The 18907-nt window shown below is 39.2% G+C and overlaps 2 protein-coding genes across 5 annotated transcripts; both read right to left on the reverse strand.

Annotated features, from left to right (window-relative positions):
* Positions 1-1068: 1068 nt before the first annotated feature.
* On the reverse strand, positions 1069-9048 carry LOC121942434 (GRB2-related adapter protein-like). Its single transcript, XM_042485635.1, has 5 exons — positions 8043-9048; positions 7816-7913; positions 7084-7203; positions 2435-2735; positions 1069-2350 (listed from the first exon to the last, which is right to left on the reverse strand). The coding sequence occupies exons 1-5, from the start codon at positions 8118-8120 to the stop codon at positions 2171-2173; spliced, it is 777 nt and encodes a 258-aa protein (XP_042341569.1). The 5' UTR covers positions 8121-9048; the 3' UTR covers positions 1069-2170.
* A 355-nt stretch (positions 9049-9403) lies between these two features.
* On the reverse strand, positions 9404-18844 carry brat1 (BRCA1-associated ATM activator 1). 4 transcript variants are annotated; one of them, XM_042485326.1, is made up of 12 exons: positions 18511-18844; positions 17379-17527; positions 17155-17302; positions 16060-16495; positions 14805-14921; positions 14571-14662; positions 14379-14479; positions 14111-14294; positions 13808-13881; positions 12405-12489; positions 12014-12300; positions 9404-11665 (listed from the first exon to the last, which is right to left on the reverse strand). In XM_042485326.1, exons 1-12 carry the CDS (start codon positions 18635-18637, stop codon positions 10841-10843), a joined length of 2625 nt encoding a protein of 874 aa, XP_042341260.1. In that variant the 5' UTR covers positions 18638-18844; the 3' UTR covers positions 9404-10840. The 4 variants fall into 4 exon arrangements, with proteins under 4 accessions (XP_042341260.1, XP_042341259.1, XP_042341258.1 ...); XM_042485325.1 differs by having other exon boundaries at positions 14379-14482; XM_042485324.1 differs by having other exon boundaries at positions 14805-14924.
* Positions 18845-18907: the final 63 nt, after the last annotated feature.

Below are 18907 nucleotides of genomic sequence, written 5' to 3' on the forward strand. Positions count from 1 at the left end.
CATCCAGCTCATACTGAAATAATAAGAACTTTTATGATTACTTATTGTTACTACAAATTTATCAGTCAAATAATAATTTAACAGTACTGAAAATTGCCTCTGACCACTTTTAGCTTCATAAGAGTCCCACAAGGGCATTAACCACAAGGTTGAGAGACTCTGTTACAATATTTATGTGTCTTTGCGTTTCATTTTATTTTTTGGGTGAAATTAATTAAGAACTACTGAAAAGTGAAGATGGTTGAATGTACAGAACCTCATGTCAAAAGACAAAATATCTTGACAACTTGTCAATCAAATGTTGTTCTTGTGATTCCCACAAATAAATATAAAGATATGTGTATCAAAGCAAAAGGGCTTATCTACAAATGAATTCAGGTCTTTGTCCTTTTAACTAGATAATATCACTCTTTATTTGGCTTTGATAAAGGTTACTTACATTCACTGAAGAGGTGGTGGTGGTGAAGGCAGGGACAAGATGGTAAAACAAAGCAAACAAAGTTAAATTGAACTTCTAATTGATTTTTTTAATGCAAGCTTTTGGTGAAGGAAGAAAAGGGCTCAAAGGACGAGTTGTAAAGGTTCACTCTCAGGCTGCAACAATCATCCCCATATTGATGAACCTGTCAGTTCATTTCTGATGAACTGATTAGTCTGTGTGAGAGAGGCTGTATTACTACAGCCAGTCCAGTCTGCACAAAGTCTTTGTTTTTTGTTTTGTTTTAAACAGTCTGTGAGATGAAAGAAAAATATGAAACCCACAGAACCCAAGGTGATTTCTTTGATTTGCCTGTTGCGTATGACCAAAACTTCAAAATCCTAAAGTATTCAGTTGATAATGATACAAGAAAAATGAAAGCAACAAATCCTCAGACTGCACCAGTTTAGGCCTACTCCTATAGCTTTGTCAGACTCATGTTGGACTGGATTTTTTAAAAAAATCAAAAAAGTAGCAAGAGATACTTGACTCTTTCATTGCACAAATGTTTCTTCCAAGTCAAAATCTAGTGCCGACATTATCCACAATGTAACCTGATTGCCAATAGTTTTGTAGAGGATTCAGGGGTGTAATCTGTTATGCTAATGTAGCTTTGAGCCACTTACCTCAACAGTGATGAGGAGTGAGCTGCAGAGGATTGGTAGGAGTTTTTTCATTTTCAAACTTGCAGCCCTCTGCAATAATTATTTTTGCCCAAATAAGAAATAATCAAACTAAAGAAAACTCCTTAGGTACTATTTAGGACTGTGTGCATGTGGTTTTAATCAGACTTGATTAACAGCAACCAAACAAACCATCAACACACATCTGATTGAAATGTTGCTAAATCCTGATTGGTGCAAATACGTGACATCATTGAAAACCTGCCTGCTTCAAACCAGGGAGCTCTCTCATGTGAAATATACAATAGCAGAAAATACTGTTTTCAAACAGGATCACAGAGCTTGTAATCAGTTAACAAACCAACTGCAAGAATATATGTTGGCATTTCTGCAAACCATGGATATGTTACATATAAGATTTTTATGTTGAAGTTGTACATTTCATATGTTGTGACAGTGCTGTGGTTAGTTAACGCAAAAAAAAACACTTGGTTAGGGTGAGGAAAAGATCATATTTTGGCTAAACACAGCTGTAAATGTCCCTACATCATGTTAAAAAATGCCTGGTTTTCTTTGATGCAAACAGGGCTAAAAATTTCCTAACATCTCATTAAAAATAACTGGTTTTGTTGCCAAAGCTATGGCTGAAAATATCCTGACTTCTTGTTAAAAGTAAATGCACAGTTTGATGTGTGTTGGTGTGGAACAGTGGTCTGCTGCTGTCAGCTGTCTGGCCCTCCCTCTTGCTGAGTCGTCACACTACCCATCATCCCCTGCTCCTAGTGGTGTGAAACTCAGTTTATACGCATGTAATCTGAAATACATCACTTTTGAAACATAGATATGATTCAATGAATCCATGGTTTACAGAAACAACACCACAACATTTTATTCTGGTGACTTGGCAGCAGTTAATTTTGCTGTAAGTTGATTGTTAAATAGTTGTTAATGGTCGATGAACTAATCCATTATCTGTCAAATTGTTTCATCACTGGTTAGGTCACAGGATAAGAAAGGTGAGTCACAACAGCCTTAAAGATAAGTGTCAGTGATACAGTTTGATATGGTGTCAGTGGTACAGCGGCTGGACGTATTCTGGTGGAAAGATTCCTACTCGGCCTCGACAGCGCCCCCTCCAGGACAGTGAGCTTGAGCAGTCCAGCAGGTCGATGATGTCACCACGCAGGAAGTGGAGATGGGCTGTCTGAGGGGGGGTGTAGTCACAGAGGGCGTGAGCCAGACGAGGTTTCTACACAAAGACATGAGCAGAGCGGTCAGACTAACAGATGTGTGTCCAACAGAAGCTGTAATGATGCTGCGTGATTCTTCATACCCCGACAACTGGTTCAGGCAGACGCCGGGAGGACTCCCGCTCTGGGTGAGAGTAGAGGCGGGCTGAGAGGAGGGACTCCTGAGAGCTGCTTTTATAAGGGTTGGGGTACGGGTTACGTCCAGGGTGGGACAGCAGGCGAGGGGATGGAGGTGGGTCTTTGAGGAGGACCACTTTCTCCACGGCGATGCTGTGAGTTCTGTAGAAATCCACCAACCGGTTGAGGGAGCAAAATGACTCGTCCCAGATGCAGTACTGACCGCCCCCCTCCAGCACTCGGAAATGCTCCACCCTCTCACCATAGCTGCAAAATAAGACAGGTGAGAGGGGTAAAGACAGGTATGTATGTTCCTTTAGGCTGAAAGTTGAGTTAGTCTTCATTCCTGCACTGTTTTCTTTGTTGAGGAAATCATGCAGAGGTGATGTGTGCATACCTCTGTGAGTGTGAGAAATATGAGCTCAATCCTCTGCATGTGAAGGTGTATCTCTTAAACCATCACAGGAGGTTTTTCTCACAGGTTATAAATCTCAGATGTCAACACACACATGCACACGCACACACACATGAAAAAACAATCAACTTGCTTTGAGCTGTTTTGAAAAGCTTGTGCAACTCACTGAGTGAAGATAAAAGCACTAATGAAAGGAATGGGGTTGTAGGAAGGAGCTGAAATGATTGATAGAAAATAATTGCTTAACAGTTATGATCAAAATTAGTTAAAGTATCGAGGATATCTTTATTAACCCCTTAGCGGCACTTGTTTCAGTATAACCAGCATGGTAAACAAGAAACAATTAATAAACTACAATAAATACAATACAATATGAAAATTACATTGAGCTATTCAAAAGGTCAAGGGCAGGACACAAAAAAAAACAGTTTTTGCAGCTTCCTAAATGCGAGAATTTGCATCTTTTGCAAAGAGAAAACTGATTATCTTTAGGTTTGGGATTGTTGGTTAGAAAAAAAAGCAATTTGTACACATCACCTTGGTTATTTTTTTCACTACATTCTGACATTTTATAGATTAGGGTTGAATTACCAGTCCTCATTATGAAATAAACTACTGTTTTTGAAAGAAACTTCACATATGTATTTCAAAATAGGTGTGTGGGAGAGGGATGAGTAAGACACAATTTGCGGAAAAAACACTGTCTAACTTGCAACATTTCAGTGACTACCAGTAACGTGTAACTACATCCTTCAGTAACTAAACTGAAGATTTTTGCAAAGGTAATGAGTGTGGCGTTCGAGAAATGTGACAATAAATGCATATCTTTTGTGAGTTAGAAAATTACATAGTTTGTTTGCAGATTTTCTTACAGTCTGAAATCCAAAGATATTAAAGATATTAATTTTACAACTAGGAAGCTGAAATCAGACAAAGTTTGGCATACATGCTTGAAAAAATGGGCTTAAATAATTAAAAAATAATCAGAATAGCTGCTGATTAATCCTCTGTCAGTCAAGTAAGTGGTTTATTGCTTCAGTTCTATAATATGTCAAACAATTCATTTTTTCAGAGAATAACTTGCCTATTGAGCAATAATGAAAATAATCATTCAATGAAACCCTAATACATATTGCATCATATCCTTATTACGTATGAAAAGAAAAGGACATAATAGTATTTAACACGGTCAGCCAAGTCAGATAGGTCATTTTTCTGTTTGTTGTTATTGCCATTTCCTGTTTTATTTTGTAGCACTTAGCATTGTCTTCCAAATCTGTCTTCCAGAAATATTATGTGTCTCACCCCGCCCTGATTGGCCTAACCTGCACCTTGTTAACCCCCTTCTTCTGTGTGTGTATAATCCCTGTGTGCTCTCCCTCGTGTGGTCTGTTTGTTCACTATTGTCACTATATCAATTAAATCTCCTTATGTATGACCATAGCCTGTCTTTTTGATTTTTTGTCTCAAGTCTGCTCCTTGTTTGGATTTGTTTGCCTGAACTCTTGATTACCTGTGCACCGACTTGGACTGTCATTAAACTCTGCCTAATCGTATCTGTCCCTGCGTGAACTGTGCATTTTTGTGTCCACCATTCAGTCCTCCACTGGTTGTGTTCGTGTTGTCCACCATGAGCTGTCTTTTGTATGTATTGTAAGAAGAGGAGACATAATGAGCTACAGCTTCAGCCAACACCTTTTACAGTTTGTACACAGTTTTTTTTAATGTTGTGTTGTTTTCTACTGCACTGCTTTGTTGGGAGTAATTGCCTTTGTATCATTTTGTTTGTCTTATAATTGAATTGAATTTAATTTACATTTGGGCCTACATTTCAAAACAAACATGCACAATGCCACCCTTGTTCCTGCTGTACACACCTCAAGATAATATCTTAATGTCTCTAAAGGGAGGGTGACACCAGAGTTGTTTACTTTGAGCCTAGAAATGGCAAGTTTTGGAGATTTCTTTAGTGTTAGAAATCAAATGTTGGATCACAGTGGTTTCCTCACAACAAGAAGTCTCTTTTCTACACAGAGTTTTCATGTTCTCACGGCTCTCTCTGCACCAGTATCCTCTCACAGTCCTAAGACATGCAGTTAGGTTAGTCAGGTAATCTAAGAATCTAAATTGCTCGCAGGTGTGTGTGAACTTGAATTCACACACCTGCGAGTTTGTCCCTCTCTCGCTGAGTCCCATTTCTATACTACATACTAAATCACAAATGCAGGGAAACTCAACTTAGGGTAAAATCTGGCTGACACTAGAGTGCTAGGTGGCCTGCCAACCATTTTCTAATTCACAATGAAAATAAACAAATCAACAGGATCAATCAATAGGATTTTTTTGTATTTTGAATGAAAATAAGGTTCTGGAGAGCCTAAACGGACCAGAAATAGAGCTTCAAAATATCAAAAGAATTAATAAATTACATATTAATTATTAATATATGTTTATTAACTGAGCACTGGCCTCCTGTCATCTTGCAAAAGTGGCTTGAGGCAAAGTAAGTATGAGTATTTGTGCTGAACTGCTAAAATGTTAATAGTTTACCATTTTTTCTTCAGTTAGTATAAAACAAAATCAGCATACTTGTCTGTTTTATACAAGCAGGAAAAGACAAAATACTTGCACGAAAAGATTTTAAACTGTTTTTTTCAACGAAACAAACAAACAAACAAAAAACCTGCAACAGATATTTCTATTTTTCTAAGGAGCTCCTGGAGCTGTCTCACCAGTGCCAGAAATCAATTAAATTAAATAAAAAGAAAGGAAAAAAAGTGACCGTCCAGCCAACTTTCAAAGGAAGTCCATGCTTTTGGTTTGCAGTCTAAAAAGTATCCACTGGTTGTAGGTTAAAAATCTTTAATTAGTAATTGGATACCCAACAAGTTTCTACTCAAAGAGTTATCGTCAGGGCATCAATTAAATTACATTTTTTGGGTTCAGCTTTGAGCAGTTCCTTTGTTTCCTTTGTGCAAACTATCCATCAAAAGCAAACATGAAAATCAAGCGTTTCTTACAGTATGCACACAGACTGTCCAAATTAAACTTAACTTTCTGTTTTAACACATTACGTGTTTAGTGTTAGCATGTAGTGTGGAATTGGTACACAAGTAATTTGTGTTAACTGTGATAAAAGAAAAGGCAGTTATAGATGGACAGTTCAGAGGACATTCACCTGTCTTGCATCTCACAAAACACAGTGTTGTGTTTACCATGATGTCATCTACTTGAGCTGCAGACGTGACAGAGATTGAAAGAATCTGTTTTAACAGGCTGCTGCAGTTTACAGCTGCAAAAACAACTCAATCAAGTCTCTTATTGTGAACTCTTGAACATCATCACCCTCTGTTGATCATTCTGAGGACTACGCTCTGCCTAAAGTGGTTGAGTGTGTGTGCATAAAAAGAGCAAACCTTTTATCTGTCAGCCCCTGCAGGCAGACAGATGTTGTGTCTTGAAACATTAATATGTGCACAGTATGTACATGCATGTCTTTGGCATGTGTCAATTGCATAATGTACCTGTGTTTAATTAAAGACTGAGAGAGGTGTTACGCAATGCTCCGATTATTGAACACATTTAATTTACCCTCAATGATTAAATGTGTCCCACGTCACTTTGGTGACCCAAATTACATCTCCTCACACACACACACACACACACACACACACACACACACACACACACACACACTTACTGTCTGTGCAGCTGCTCTATTTTTAGTGCAGCTGGTTCTCATACAACATATTTAAATAGTCTTCTCTCCACCAGCCCTGACACACACGCACACGCACAAAGACACGTGGATGCTGCAACTTGCTAATGTGCTCAATGTGATGAAAAATAAGCATCCAGCTACACATATAACATGACAAGAAGATCCTGCTGCCTGCCTGTTTCATGCAACACATCTGTCTGCAAAGTAGATTCTGTCAGCATGGTGTCAAAGTGTCTTTTGAGATCAGACCGGGGGCAGATGATCCACAATGTGTTCATTATAGATACTAAAGCAGTTCAGCATATCTGACACGTGCAAATGTAGCTGCTGTGCCACAGCACACAAACATTTAGGAGTTCATTAACATCGCACTGTGAGAACAGACAACAGAGGAGGGTTACGTCACCCTGCAGCATTAGATGTGTCAGCCTTGTCTTTTTTTGTGTTTGTGTGTTTGTTTGTGTGGTGTGTTCACTGACCTAACAGAGACGGAAAACTCTCCAGGAGCTGACTCACTCTCCCTCACCAGGAACACTCCAGTGTCCTGCCAGCGCAGACGCTTTTCTGCCTCAAGTCTTGATACCCGTCCTGCAAACCACCTAGAAACACATGCAAACATGTACATTATACTCTCTCTATATATATACATATATATACATATATATAGAGAGAGAGAATCACAGTCTATGTATGTTAGACTGACATAAGGCTGAATAAGTTCTGAACTGAAAATCAAATCAGCTGACCTGGGGGTCAAGACCCCAAAAATTACAATTACGTTTTTTTCCCCCCCAAACTTTATCTAGTTTTTATGTTTTCTCCTGTGAAATACAGAATACCTTCACTTTTTTAAGTCCTAGGTAAAGAAAAGAAAAATCCTGCAAAATGTCTTATCCTGCTGTTGTGCAGGATTTCTCACCTCTTCACCTATAGACAATTTCGTCCGACACATGTCTACAAATTTTTGGAGGTTTGCATGAGCCTCCACATTCTACTTATTTACGCCCCGAAAACTCGAGGTAAAAAGTACTTAATGGTCAAACACAGATGAAATGTTTAGAAACCACTGTCAATGACAGTAGTTAAAACAATCCATATCTAGTAGTAGTAGTAGTCATAATATGTTTGCAGGAAAGCATGGTTGTTTTCTATCCTAAAGTAATATATTGTAACATATTGTTAAAATATGTGGACAAATAATTTTTTTTTACGGATAAGGAAGGAGTGAAATGTAGTTCTCTGGCACGTAGCCACGCTTCCCCTGGATCTCTGCTGTGACCCAGCAAGAATCATCCTCCATTTCTGTCACCTACAACACACACAATTCTTACTGTGTAAACATGCAATCGTTTTGTGAACTTTCAAAACCTCCAAATGCATCAAAAAACACACACACACACACACACACACACACACACACACACACACACTCTCTTACCTTGATGATGTCCCCTTCCTGAAAACTGATTTCGTCTGCTTCTGATGCTGTGAAAGAGAAAAGAGCCACCGCCTCCATCCTGAAGAGTCGAGTCGGCCACCAAAGGAGTTTCACTTCATGAATGGAGAGAGAGAATACAGCTGTGTGATCAGAGCGCAGTGGGCGATGACACTCTATTATAGGATGAGATAATCAGTGCATGTGTGTGTGTGTGTGTGTAGGCAGTCGTTAGCATCCTGCTCATTAGTTAATGAGGAGTTTTCTCTGCGCGTGTGTCCCTCTGTTCCTCCATGTGACTGAGTTGGGAGAGTGTGTGAACACGTGGAGGTGGCGACTGCTCTCACCATCTCCATCTCTAATGTGTACACACTAAACTCTGGCGCTTTAATGAAGCATTTCCACCAGGGAAATCAGCGACAGCGGGTGGAAGACGAGAGACAGGAGAAGAATGAAAATAACTTAAAACAGAGTGTGAAGATGACCTTGAGTGTTTATGGTTATTATAGCTTTGCAAAGGTTAACCAAGAGTTTCCAGCTGATTCACACATAATCTAGATTATCAAGTGGCGTGACAAAAACATCAGTGGCTACACAAAGTGAAAAGGTGTGAAAAGTGAAGTGGTGTATGTATAAAAAAAACATGTTTCTTTGCAACTACAGCGGTGTAAGATAACTGGAATCCTAAGATTAAAATTACATTATCCTTGCAAAAAAAGGTTCTTCATAAGAGAGATGGATTGTGCCTTAAGAGCTACTAAATGGAAAAAGTCTAATTATAGTTCAGGTGAATAATTCAACATAACAGCACAGATTTAGAGGGAGCAGTGGAGGATGTAGTTGCTTATCTGTTAGATGCTGGAAAATACACAAAGATCAATCTGCATATATATTTAATATTTACACTCTTAATGTGTGACTGATGTTGACCAGCAGGACATGCTGTAACGGAGGACGTGCTCAGACCTTTAACCCTTTAAAATCTGAGCAAATTGGCTTGATATCTTTCAAAAACATTCGAAGAAGGAAATGAGTAACAAAAGAAGAAATGACCCGAAATATGCCAAAAAATAGTAAAATAGTAAAAATAATCTGAAAAGTAATCAATTAAAAAAGGAAATGATCTAACTTTTAACCCTAACTTTTTGTAGAATATTTTTTTAACTTTACTGATTTCTTGCAATTTGTGGAACATTTCTTAATAAATTGCTCATTACCATTTTTCCCTGTGTTTCTGAAATAAATTAAACCAATTTTCTTCAGCACAAGAAAAGTGATGTCACTCCAGGTTTTAGAGGTTTAACTTCAATGAAGGTAGCAATACTGCAGTGTAGAAATACTCAAATACACAAATAAAGGTCCTGCATTCAATATTTTACTTAAGCATAAAAGTAATGGCATCAAAAAGTGCTCATTATGCAAAATGCCCCATTTGAGAATGAAATGCATTATATAATGGCATTATAACTATTGATGCAATACTGTGTTCATCAATTTAATGTTGCAGTTGGTAAAGGTGGAGCTCATTTTAATTACTTTATATACAGCTGGGTAGCTTAATGTATGAAAATACTGTTCATCATAATGAATTACCAGCTGTAAGAGTGGGGTTGGTTGGTACTGTTTTTACCTTGTGAGTCTGTGTCTGTCATCAAGGGTGTAATGTTTTTTTTTTTTTTTTACATTTGGGGGAACAAATTGGTTTAAAAATGAGGGTCAAACACTTTATTTCCTGCATTTCTGCACCAATTTGCACAAATGCATCAATTTAGGCATCGGTTTGTGTCATTTTTACATCAATTTATGATGGAAATATCACAATACTTCCTGATGTAGTTGCTTCATCTCCTTTTGTGTTATGGCAAATTGCAGCCATTGCTGTTGAGGTTGCATTCTGCCACCATCTACTTTACCGGAGGTATTGTTGTGTCCATGAGTGCGTTCTAGCAGTTAGTTGAAATTATAGTCCTCTGGTCCTTTCATGTTTTTATTGGGGTGGACAAATGCATGTACTTTCAATACTGAGGGGGATGTGTCCCCTGCATCTCACCCAAATTCTACACCTCTGTGTCATTGTGGCAAAATTTGGTCTTCGTGTGACCTTTTGTAGTGGGAACTGAGTACTTTGCCGGTGTTTATATGTGCGTCTGTGGACAGACTTTGTCACTGATAACTTTGCAACTGTGCAAGATGCAGTTGCGAGACTTTACAGGTATTTAGTTGTCATCACAATTAATGCCCAGTTTGAAGATGGTTGTGGTTCAAACAAGGAACTTGGGCCAGTGGATAAAATAAAGCAAAAATCTAGATTTGGCTGTCAAATTTCGGCAGCATCAGGCGGGCTGGGTTGTCTAGACACGAGTCCAGGTCTGGTCAGCTCTCAGTTTTAGGCCCGAGTGGAACTGTTATTGGCAAGTTGTGACTGACCTCAGCTGGAAGTTAAGAAATCAATAGAGACATTACATCATAAAAAAGCCAACAAAGATCAACAACTTCCTGCATGGTATTAAATGTAACTGTAACATTAAATATTAAGAAGTTCTTAAACCAGTTAGTTCATTCATTGATAGACAATAAAAGGTGAAATATTGTTCATCACAAGTTTTGTGGATGTGAAAATGCTGAAATTTTGATATTGCTAAGTCTGATATCTCAGGTCTTTATGTATTAATTTGTAAGATCAGGACAAATCCTGTTTTACTACGGAAACCAAAATATCATAACATCGCTGAGGTAAATGTACCCTGAGTTAAGACCCAATATAAGGCAGAGTGTGATGTGTGTGTGTGTGTGTGAGCGTGTCAGTAGCAGTCCACTATGACCTCTTGGCCCGGCTGTGTGTCTGGATGAGTGTGAGCAGCACTCGCAGTCAGTATGTCCTGCAGCAGAGAGAGGGGGGAGTTGTGGACGTGGTCGCTGCTTTGAGTCAGGACGTCCAGCCTCTCGTCTAAACCAAGAGACCTCAACGTCTCACACACACTCAGTGTTTTGACATCTGTCTCTCTGGCCGGATCACTCTCCTTAATCCGCAATATGTTTCTGATCTCCCGCCCCCAGCCACAGCTAGGCAGCTCACAGGATACTGTTGCCGTGGCAGCATTTGCATCCAGTGACCCTAGCGACAGAGGGCAGACTGTGTCTCTGAGTGTTATCAGCAGCTGGCAGGCCTTCAGAGCCACGGGTCTATCACAGTCAACCAGACCACTCAACAATGCCGAGAGAACTCCTTGCTCGACCACGTCGGCCAAATCCGACTCCATTCCTTCTGTGTGTGCACCAGTGTGTGTGTGAAGTGTGTAGGCCTGATCAGAAACTACACCATAGGGGTGCAGAGGGGCACGATGCGTGTCTGGGCCCTTCCTGTAACCCCGGTGACCTGAAAAGGCTTCGTCCAGCAGCAGCTCGGCCAGCTCCAGCGTGTGTACTTTGACCTCCCAGTCCAGATCGATGCTGCCATGTGAGAGGACGGAGCGCACAGACTGCATCAGGAGAGAGGAGGTCGATGATGGAGGTGAGCGTGAGGAGCGTGAAGAGAACCAGGTGTTGAAGTATTGCACCACAGCCCTCCTGGGGAATCCCTCTGTGTCCTTGGAGAGGATTTCAAGTAGTCGGTCCACAATTTCAGTCTGGAAAGGCACAGAAGTTTAACAGTTACGTGCAAGTTTGTGTCATTGTTACCATCTCTACATTTTTTCCTCTTTTATCTTTACTTATGAAATTTATTTTATTGTGTTTTTTTAGTTCAATTGTTGTATCACTGTTACTTTTTCTATATTTTATTTCATTTTTATCTTAATTACTTTATATTAGTATTGTATTTATCTATTTAAGTCTTTTTATTTCATTTGTTTTAAAACTATTACTATTTCTATCATTATTTATTTATGTTTCTAGTTTTTCATTATTATTATGAGTATTTATTATTTTTTTATTATTATTATTATTATTATTATTATTATATGGTTTGTGCCTACCTCGTCCTGAGTGAGTGCTGCCTCCCGCTCCCAGCTGTGTCTTTGTGTCTTAGCCAGTGCAGACACCGCAGTGGCTCTCACATAACTCTCTGTATCCTGGAGCGCCTCCTTCAGGAGAGGAGTGGTACAACAGCCGCCCAGCAGAGCCTCAGACGCGTCACACACCTCCTCCTTGGCTGACTTAAGGGAAACACGCACATCTGCTAGGTGTCCCAGAAACTCCACCGTCGAGTCTCTCACTTCCCAGCGCATGTCACACGCACGCTTCTTCACTACTTCAACCAGGTCTAATATGTAGATACATATAATTTCAGTAACACATTCCTGTATATAACCACACATACTTATACGACTTATGAGCTTCAGTGTAGAGGCTGCTGGTAAACGTCACCTTGTCTGAGCTGCTCTGTTATAAAATAGAGGTCTGTGCTCACACTCATCCACTTTACTACGGCCTGGTAGGACTTGTGGAGCACCTAAGAAACACAGAAACAGTCATTACAAACAGAATAAACAACACAAGGCAGATAGAGATGTACAGATCCTTTAAGCTAGGGATATCCCGAAGAGGTTTTTATTTTCCCCCATGATCCAGATCCATGATCCAATACTTGTGTTTACCTGGTTATTATAGCTGCCAGTTAAATCATTTTGCAATGCAATACAAAAACATGTCTGCATCCAAACAGTTCCTAAGGGTTTTTAATTTTATTTTTTACAAAAATAACAAAGTAAACAAACTAAAAAAAATTATATGGCTTTTATCAAAATCCCACTTAGTACAGCATTTGTTTTGTTTTTTTCAACAAAATAACAAGGTAAACAAACTAAAATGTGTCTTTAGAAGTCGCTTTTAAATCCACTTAATGCAGCATTGTAATTAAAGTACAGTCACAATTCCTCTTCACAATAGTGTTATAGTTTAACAACAAATAAAAATAAGTCACAATTTCGCTTTTCACAGCATTATACTGAACAACTATAAATGAACAAAAAAAAAAATTCTACTTAAAGTGGTGTAGCAGCTGAAGTTGAACATGACAAAAAAACAGTTTCTACTTATTGGAGTAGCAGCATTTCAATAAAATCTGACACAATTTGTGCTCTACCGTTTATGACATCTGTGTGACGGCCGATGTAAAAAAAAGATCGGGCTTAAATTAACCGATCCCAGTTAGTCAAAAAAGCCTTTATCTGGCCCGATACCAATCTTTCCGATCCATACGGCACATCCCTAACTTAAGCTAAAGTTAGCAACCCTGATCGGGAGAGTCAGATTGAGACCTCGCACTGTGACTTTATTAACTCTTAAATGAAGCAGTCAGTGCGGAGAAGTTGTCCAACTCTCATGAAACCACACAAACAGTCATTTTTCTTAATATTTTTCCCCCTTTATGTTATAATGCTGTCACAACTTGTGACAACTTGTGACAGTTTCCACAAACTGCCACTTGAAAATAGTTATTTTGAGAGTGTGTGCTGCCAGCTTAATGTTGGGGCAAACAAAGCTGACGTCTGTTTTGTATATTTTATGTGTGTAGGAGCTGGAGTGGGCAGTGTGATTGACATGGAAGCTCTGTTGCTTGTCAGAATAAACTGCGGTAATCCATGAAGACGTCTTCGTTATCTAACCAACACAACGCGGAAGTGCACCAGCCACATATGGTTAAGACTATCAGTGTGTGATGGTGTCTTCTTCTAAATCAAAGCTCCTCAGTTGAAGTAGAAGGTCAGTGACAAAATAAAATAAGTCGTAATGAAGTATGCATAAACAGGGAAACACAAAAAACTTACAGTGGGGTCAGAGTCGGGATTGTCCAGGTACTGTATCAGCTCTGTGAGCACGTCACTGATCTTCTCCTTCACTCCTGAAACACACGAGATTGAAGAAATGTGCTAAAAAAACATTTTCTCTCACTGAACTTATGCTGTATAACCTAAGGTTCACGTGGAGCAGCATTCGTTTTTGTGTCAGAATATGATGATGTTTCAGGTGGTTGCAATCAGCAGTCCTCATTGCTAAATGCCACTAAATCCCCCTTAAATCTTTATTAAAGAAAATAAAAAACATTTTCCTGTTTGGACAATCCCTGTTACCTGGGCTGCTGCTGAGAGCCGTCAGAGCCTCGAGGGCACATTTCTGAACTTTACCACTGCCGATTACATTCCTGCAAACCTTGATGCAACCAGAGGACGAGGAGGAGAGGCCACTGCAGATCCTTAACAATGACAGAACTGCAGTGACAATTAACACTGGAGGACAGGGGAGGACGTCAGAAGGCTGAGGGGAGAAAGAGAGAGATAAGCAACGATACCAGTCTGCTTTACGTATATAACAGTTTGTTGTCCTCTGTTTTGACCGTACCATGAGTGTAATCTGTGGTGTGTTTGTCAGACAGACACAGATTGTAGCGATGCAGGAGGTTCTACTCTTCAGCTGCTCTAACATTAACTGATGCTCCTCTGCTGCTGGAACAAAAACATATTTAGTTATGAAGATTCAAGACTTGCTACAGACTGATTTCTTTTGAATTCTTTATTGCTGTGAGTTTTTTACCAGTGGTGTTTGTGCCCAGTAGAGTCTGACCAGTTATAATGTCGAGGGGTAGCAGTAGTATTCTCACAGCTCGGGCAGTGTGGACTACGTCACTGGAGAGAAACACAGAAAAAGAAGAAAATAGCACTCATGGGTGAATAAATACTTGTTTTCTGAAACTGAGTTGTTGTACTGGTGAAGCTGAACAGACAGTCTGTATGAGAGCGTGATGTCGTGTTGTGAACAGATGCTTACTGATGACCTCTGCGAAGAAAAGCAGCTGCAGAGTTAATGAGGTCAGTGGCTTTGTTTATGCTCAACATGGATGATAGAAGACGGGCAATGCGTTGATCTGGTTCATCAGTGCCCGAGCTGCTGGAGACAAACATGGACACCGTTTAAAACTGAACCCACTCATTATAAAGGCTGTGGTATGTTGTAAATCATTAAATTTTGATAAGCTAAGCCTTGACTTTTTGCTGTACTTTTTTTTTTCTCTTACGATGTTTATTGTGACCGTTAACATACACAAAATACCACGGCAAATCCTTAAGATGTGAAAACCTGCTTTGCAATAGAACGACTTTGGATTCTAACTGACTAATCATTTCAGCTCGACATGATTATAAAACCCAATTTTCATTTCTTCTCACCTCTTTTTATGTTATATTTATTCAGTGGATCCTCCGTTCGTGTACAAGTCGGGAGGGTCAATTCGTCTTTTCTAAACTATTCCTTTATTTACTATGAATACACCATTATGCATGTTTTTTTGTCTGTAAGTTATCTAGAGCCTCAACTCCCGTAAATTTAATGACCCAAACAGCATAGTTTGAGACACAGGTAATAAAATAATGAATTACTGTTACAAATGGGGCTCGACCAGAGTTGTTTTTTCAGGGGCAACACCGATACTGATTACTAGTAGTTCATAATACAGATAACCAATGACTGGAACCCAAATATTAAAATAAAAATCTTTCTGTCAATATTTAGAGTTTGTAATATAACAAACTCTGACACAAAACTTTGCTTAAATGCGTTAGCAAAGGTTTAATCAAAACCGAAACAGACAGGCCGATAATCTTTCACCCCCTTGTTACAACATTAGAAATTTTTATAATGGGTACTTGCAGGCTCTACAGAAGCTCACAGAAAAAAAAATAGAGAGGCTTGAATGTGTGAACACTTCTCGTTTTGCATTAGAGTAATGGCTGACAATATTAAATTAACTTTAATTTCTATTCTTGCACAAGATTTATAAATTCAAGCATTTTCAGTGACAAATTTTTAATTACGTCTAACGTAAAAAAAATTTCAAGGCCTTGATTTTTTCACCCTCAAATTCACAAATTTTCAAGGATTTTCAATGCTTTCTCATGGATGGGTTTGGTTATCTGTGAAAATAATGTTAAGTTAAGTTTAAAATGATTTTTTTGTATTTACTGTCATGGTGAACTGAATTGTTCTGTGTCACACTGTGTTTGTGTGGATATGAGGGTCAGTTTACCTGCGCGCAGCCACGATGACGTCCATCAGAGGCAGCGTGACCTGACTGCAGACTGCTGTCACCAGCTCCTCCAGAGAGTCTGTAACTGTCTGGAGCAGCGTGTCCCGGAGACGAGGCCCGGCCTGGGCCAGGAGCAGGGCCAGCAGTTTGAGGATCTGCAGACTCTGATGGAGATTTGTGTTTTCTTTGGGAACCAGCGACTCCTTGAGGTACTCTGAGATCGCTGTGAAAACAACAGTGTACTCTGCACTGATTTCTGAGTCTGTGATGGAGGCACGTGTCCTCCCGTCATCTTCTTTTTTCTTATCTACGCCGTTACATCCTGCAGTTGAGACTGGCTGAAAGAAGAGCAGGATGTGGGCGAGTGTTTGATTGGAAGCTGAAGCAACGAACAGACTCGTATCTGTCTGGAGTTGTAGGAGCGGTTCAATGAAATCTGGAAAATGAGGAAAAAACATTTCCGTTACCAGGTGGTGAAATTATTGGTGTTTGTTCCTAATACTGACATTAAATTGTCTTTTATAATATACAACATATCAGGAGAGTTAGTCTCGCCAGGTAACAAAACTGAAAACCCCTTGTTTGCCAAAATTGTGCATCTTGGGTATTTATCCAGATGATTTTATTGCCGAGAAGAGTGACCGTGCGCTAATATACTTATGTCTCTTACAAGCTAAAAGAACAATAGCTATAGATGTGAAAAAAAACAGGTATAAAGCAGGATATTAAGGATTTATCAACATGTGTTGCTATGGAAAAACTGACATATATTACAAAAGGAACGCTGGCACATCAATAGAGATCAATAAAACCAAAGACTGAAGTTGGGTGGGGGCAAATGAAAAGAGGAATAAAGTGTTGTAGTCCATGTAATGTTCAAGATTTTTGCACATCACTATTACTGTAATACCTGTTTTAATTCTGTTTTTTGGTGGGGTTTTTTGTTTTGGTTTTGGCTTGCATTTTTATTTTATGGTATACCATATTTGCTGCCAAGATTTTTTTTAGATGTTATATCTGTTATATTTGAAAAACCCCAATACAATATTGTTAAAAAAAAGTAGAAATGGTCTCATTTCCTACATAAAGAGTCACCTGATTGTACAAAAAACACAAGAGCCTTTGGGTGCTGCAGCATGCTCATTAATCCCTGGATCCAGCCAATCCGTAAACAGGGATCATCCCAAAGTCGTGCTTCTTTCCAGTGCTGAAGGTTAAAGACCTGATTCAGAACAGAGTGTTCCTGCAGAGAAGACATCACCAAAGTCAGGAATCATTATTAACAGTCTATTAAAAATACAAGGAGTCATTAAGTCTACCTGAAGCTTTTTGAAGCCGTCCTCATTGGCAGCCAGTAAGCCAGTGAGTCTGAGGGTGAAGGAGAGGACCCCGGGGTCTGATGCTGTGTTCTGAACCACAGTGGATACGAAATCAGGCAGACATGGGCAGACCTCCAGCAGAGATACGCCTTCATCAGAAGAAAATGTGGACATGATACAGTGATACAGATGCAACATCGAACTATTCATCCACAGCTGTAATAACCCTCAAAGCAGTTCCCTTCACTATTTGTGCATTTTGTCTATATAATTTTACTTTGCCAGACTTCATATGAAAAATTCTTCACTTTTGTAGACATATTTATTTAGGAATATGTACCATGTCAGTACTTTATGACGAGAAATAACAAAAGTTATCATAAGACACTGAGCCCCTCCCCTACAAAATAAAGCCCTTAGCCACTCAGTTTAGCGCGCATACAATTAGCTGTTTCATCAATTCATCAACTGTCAAAAAAGCACTTGGCAGCTACTGTTGTTTGACTCACATTTCAAGTAAAAATGTTAAATGTGCATTGATTATTGCTCTGATGTTTTACATGATATTATACTGAATATCTCTTCCTTTTGGACTGTTGGCAAGCAATTTGAATGTGTCAACCTGGACTTCAAGAAAATTTGGCATTTTTTCATTTTAAACATTTGGTCTTATCTCAGTAGGAAAAGCATAGATGTATTTTTTTTTACATTATACTTTTTACATTTATAATAACCCAGATTTGTTTTTTTCTTTTTCTTTGATGGAAGTGTTTGTCACACATGATGTGTCCAAAGACTGTCAGAAAAAAATACAGCAATAATTTCTGTTTTTACAATATCAGACTATGATAAATCGTGTAATTCTGACAAATTTTCGACAGTAAAATAAATACAAAACACAACCACTTATAAGTTGTATGCCCCTAACCTAAGACAAAAAAATAAACATAAGTTTCTCCCCAGTGGTTAAAAAATATTCTCTATGTCTCCCCCTTTAAGAACCTCCACCTCCACTCTTATGAATAACGAACAGTCCCTAAACACCTGAAATCTCCATCCGTAGAAACTACGATGAGCAGACTGCAGGAATAAGGACAGAAAACCAAACTATCCCACAGAGTTCAGTACCAACCAGCTTCTGTGAGCTCTGTGAACCAGTCCAGCAGTTTCTCCAGGCTGGTGTCATCGGGCAGAGACCTTCCTGAGTCCGCCAGCACCTCACACACACCGGGCAGCAGCGACACACACTCTCTGTCCATGGTACTAATGTGTGTTAATGTTAATGAGCATTCAGGATGTTAATGACTTTACAGCTAACAGTTACACTAAAGTATATAAAGCTAACGCCGACTCACACATATGTAAGCACAGCTAGAAGCTATGTTATGTAGTATTAATTGAAAGGGAACAGCTAGCTAAAATAACAACATCTAGTTTTTCCGTGTAGTTCTGCTAAACGTCCATCTCGCGGGAAATCGTTTCGGATCTACCGGTGCGTGGCCTTCCTCTTCTGTCAGTGTAAAATGTGA

Source organism: Plectropomus leopardus, chromosome 4 (assembly GCF_008729295.1).
Source record: "Plectropomus leopardus isolate mb chromosome 4, YSFRI_Pleo_2.0, whole genome shotgun sequence".
Lineage (NCBI taxonomy): Eukaryota > Metazoa > Chordata > Actinopteri > Perciformes > Serranidae > Plectropomus > Plectropomus leopardus.

Bases quoted from the DNA above. Each gene is read 5' to 3' on its own strand.
- brat1 (XM_042485323.1), bottom strand. From the start codon at position 18,637: ATGGACAGAGAGTGTGTGTCGCTGCTGCCCGGTGTGTGTGAGGTGCTG. The intron at 14,295-14,378 runs GTACGGTCAAAA...TTCTCCCCTCAG, and splicing joins CACCACAGATTACACTCATG to CCTTCTGACGTCCTCCCCTG. The intron at 11,666-12,013 runs GTAGGCACAAAC...GTGCCTTTCCAG, and splicing joins CAGCACTCACTCAGGACGAG to ACTGAAATTGTGGACCGACT.
- LOC121942434 (XM_042485635.1), bottom strand. From the start codon at position 8,120: ATGGAGGCGGTGGCTCTTTTCTCTTTCACAGCATCAGAAGCAGACGAA. The intron at 7,914-8,042 runs GTAAGAGAGTGT...TGTGTGTTGTAG, and splicing joins AGGAAGGGGACATCATCAAG to GTGACAGAAATGGAGGATGA. The intron at 2,736-7,083 runs GTCAGTGAACAC...CTTATTTTGCAG, and splicing joins GAGTTTTCCGTCTCTGTTAG to CTATGGTGAGAGGGTGGAGC.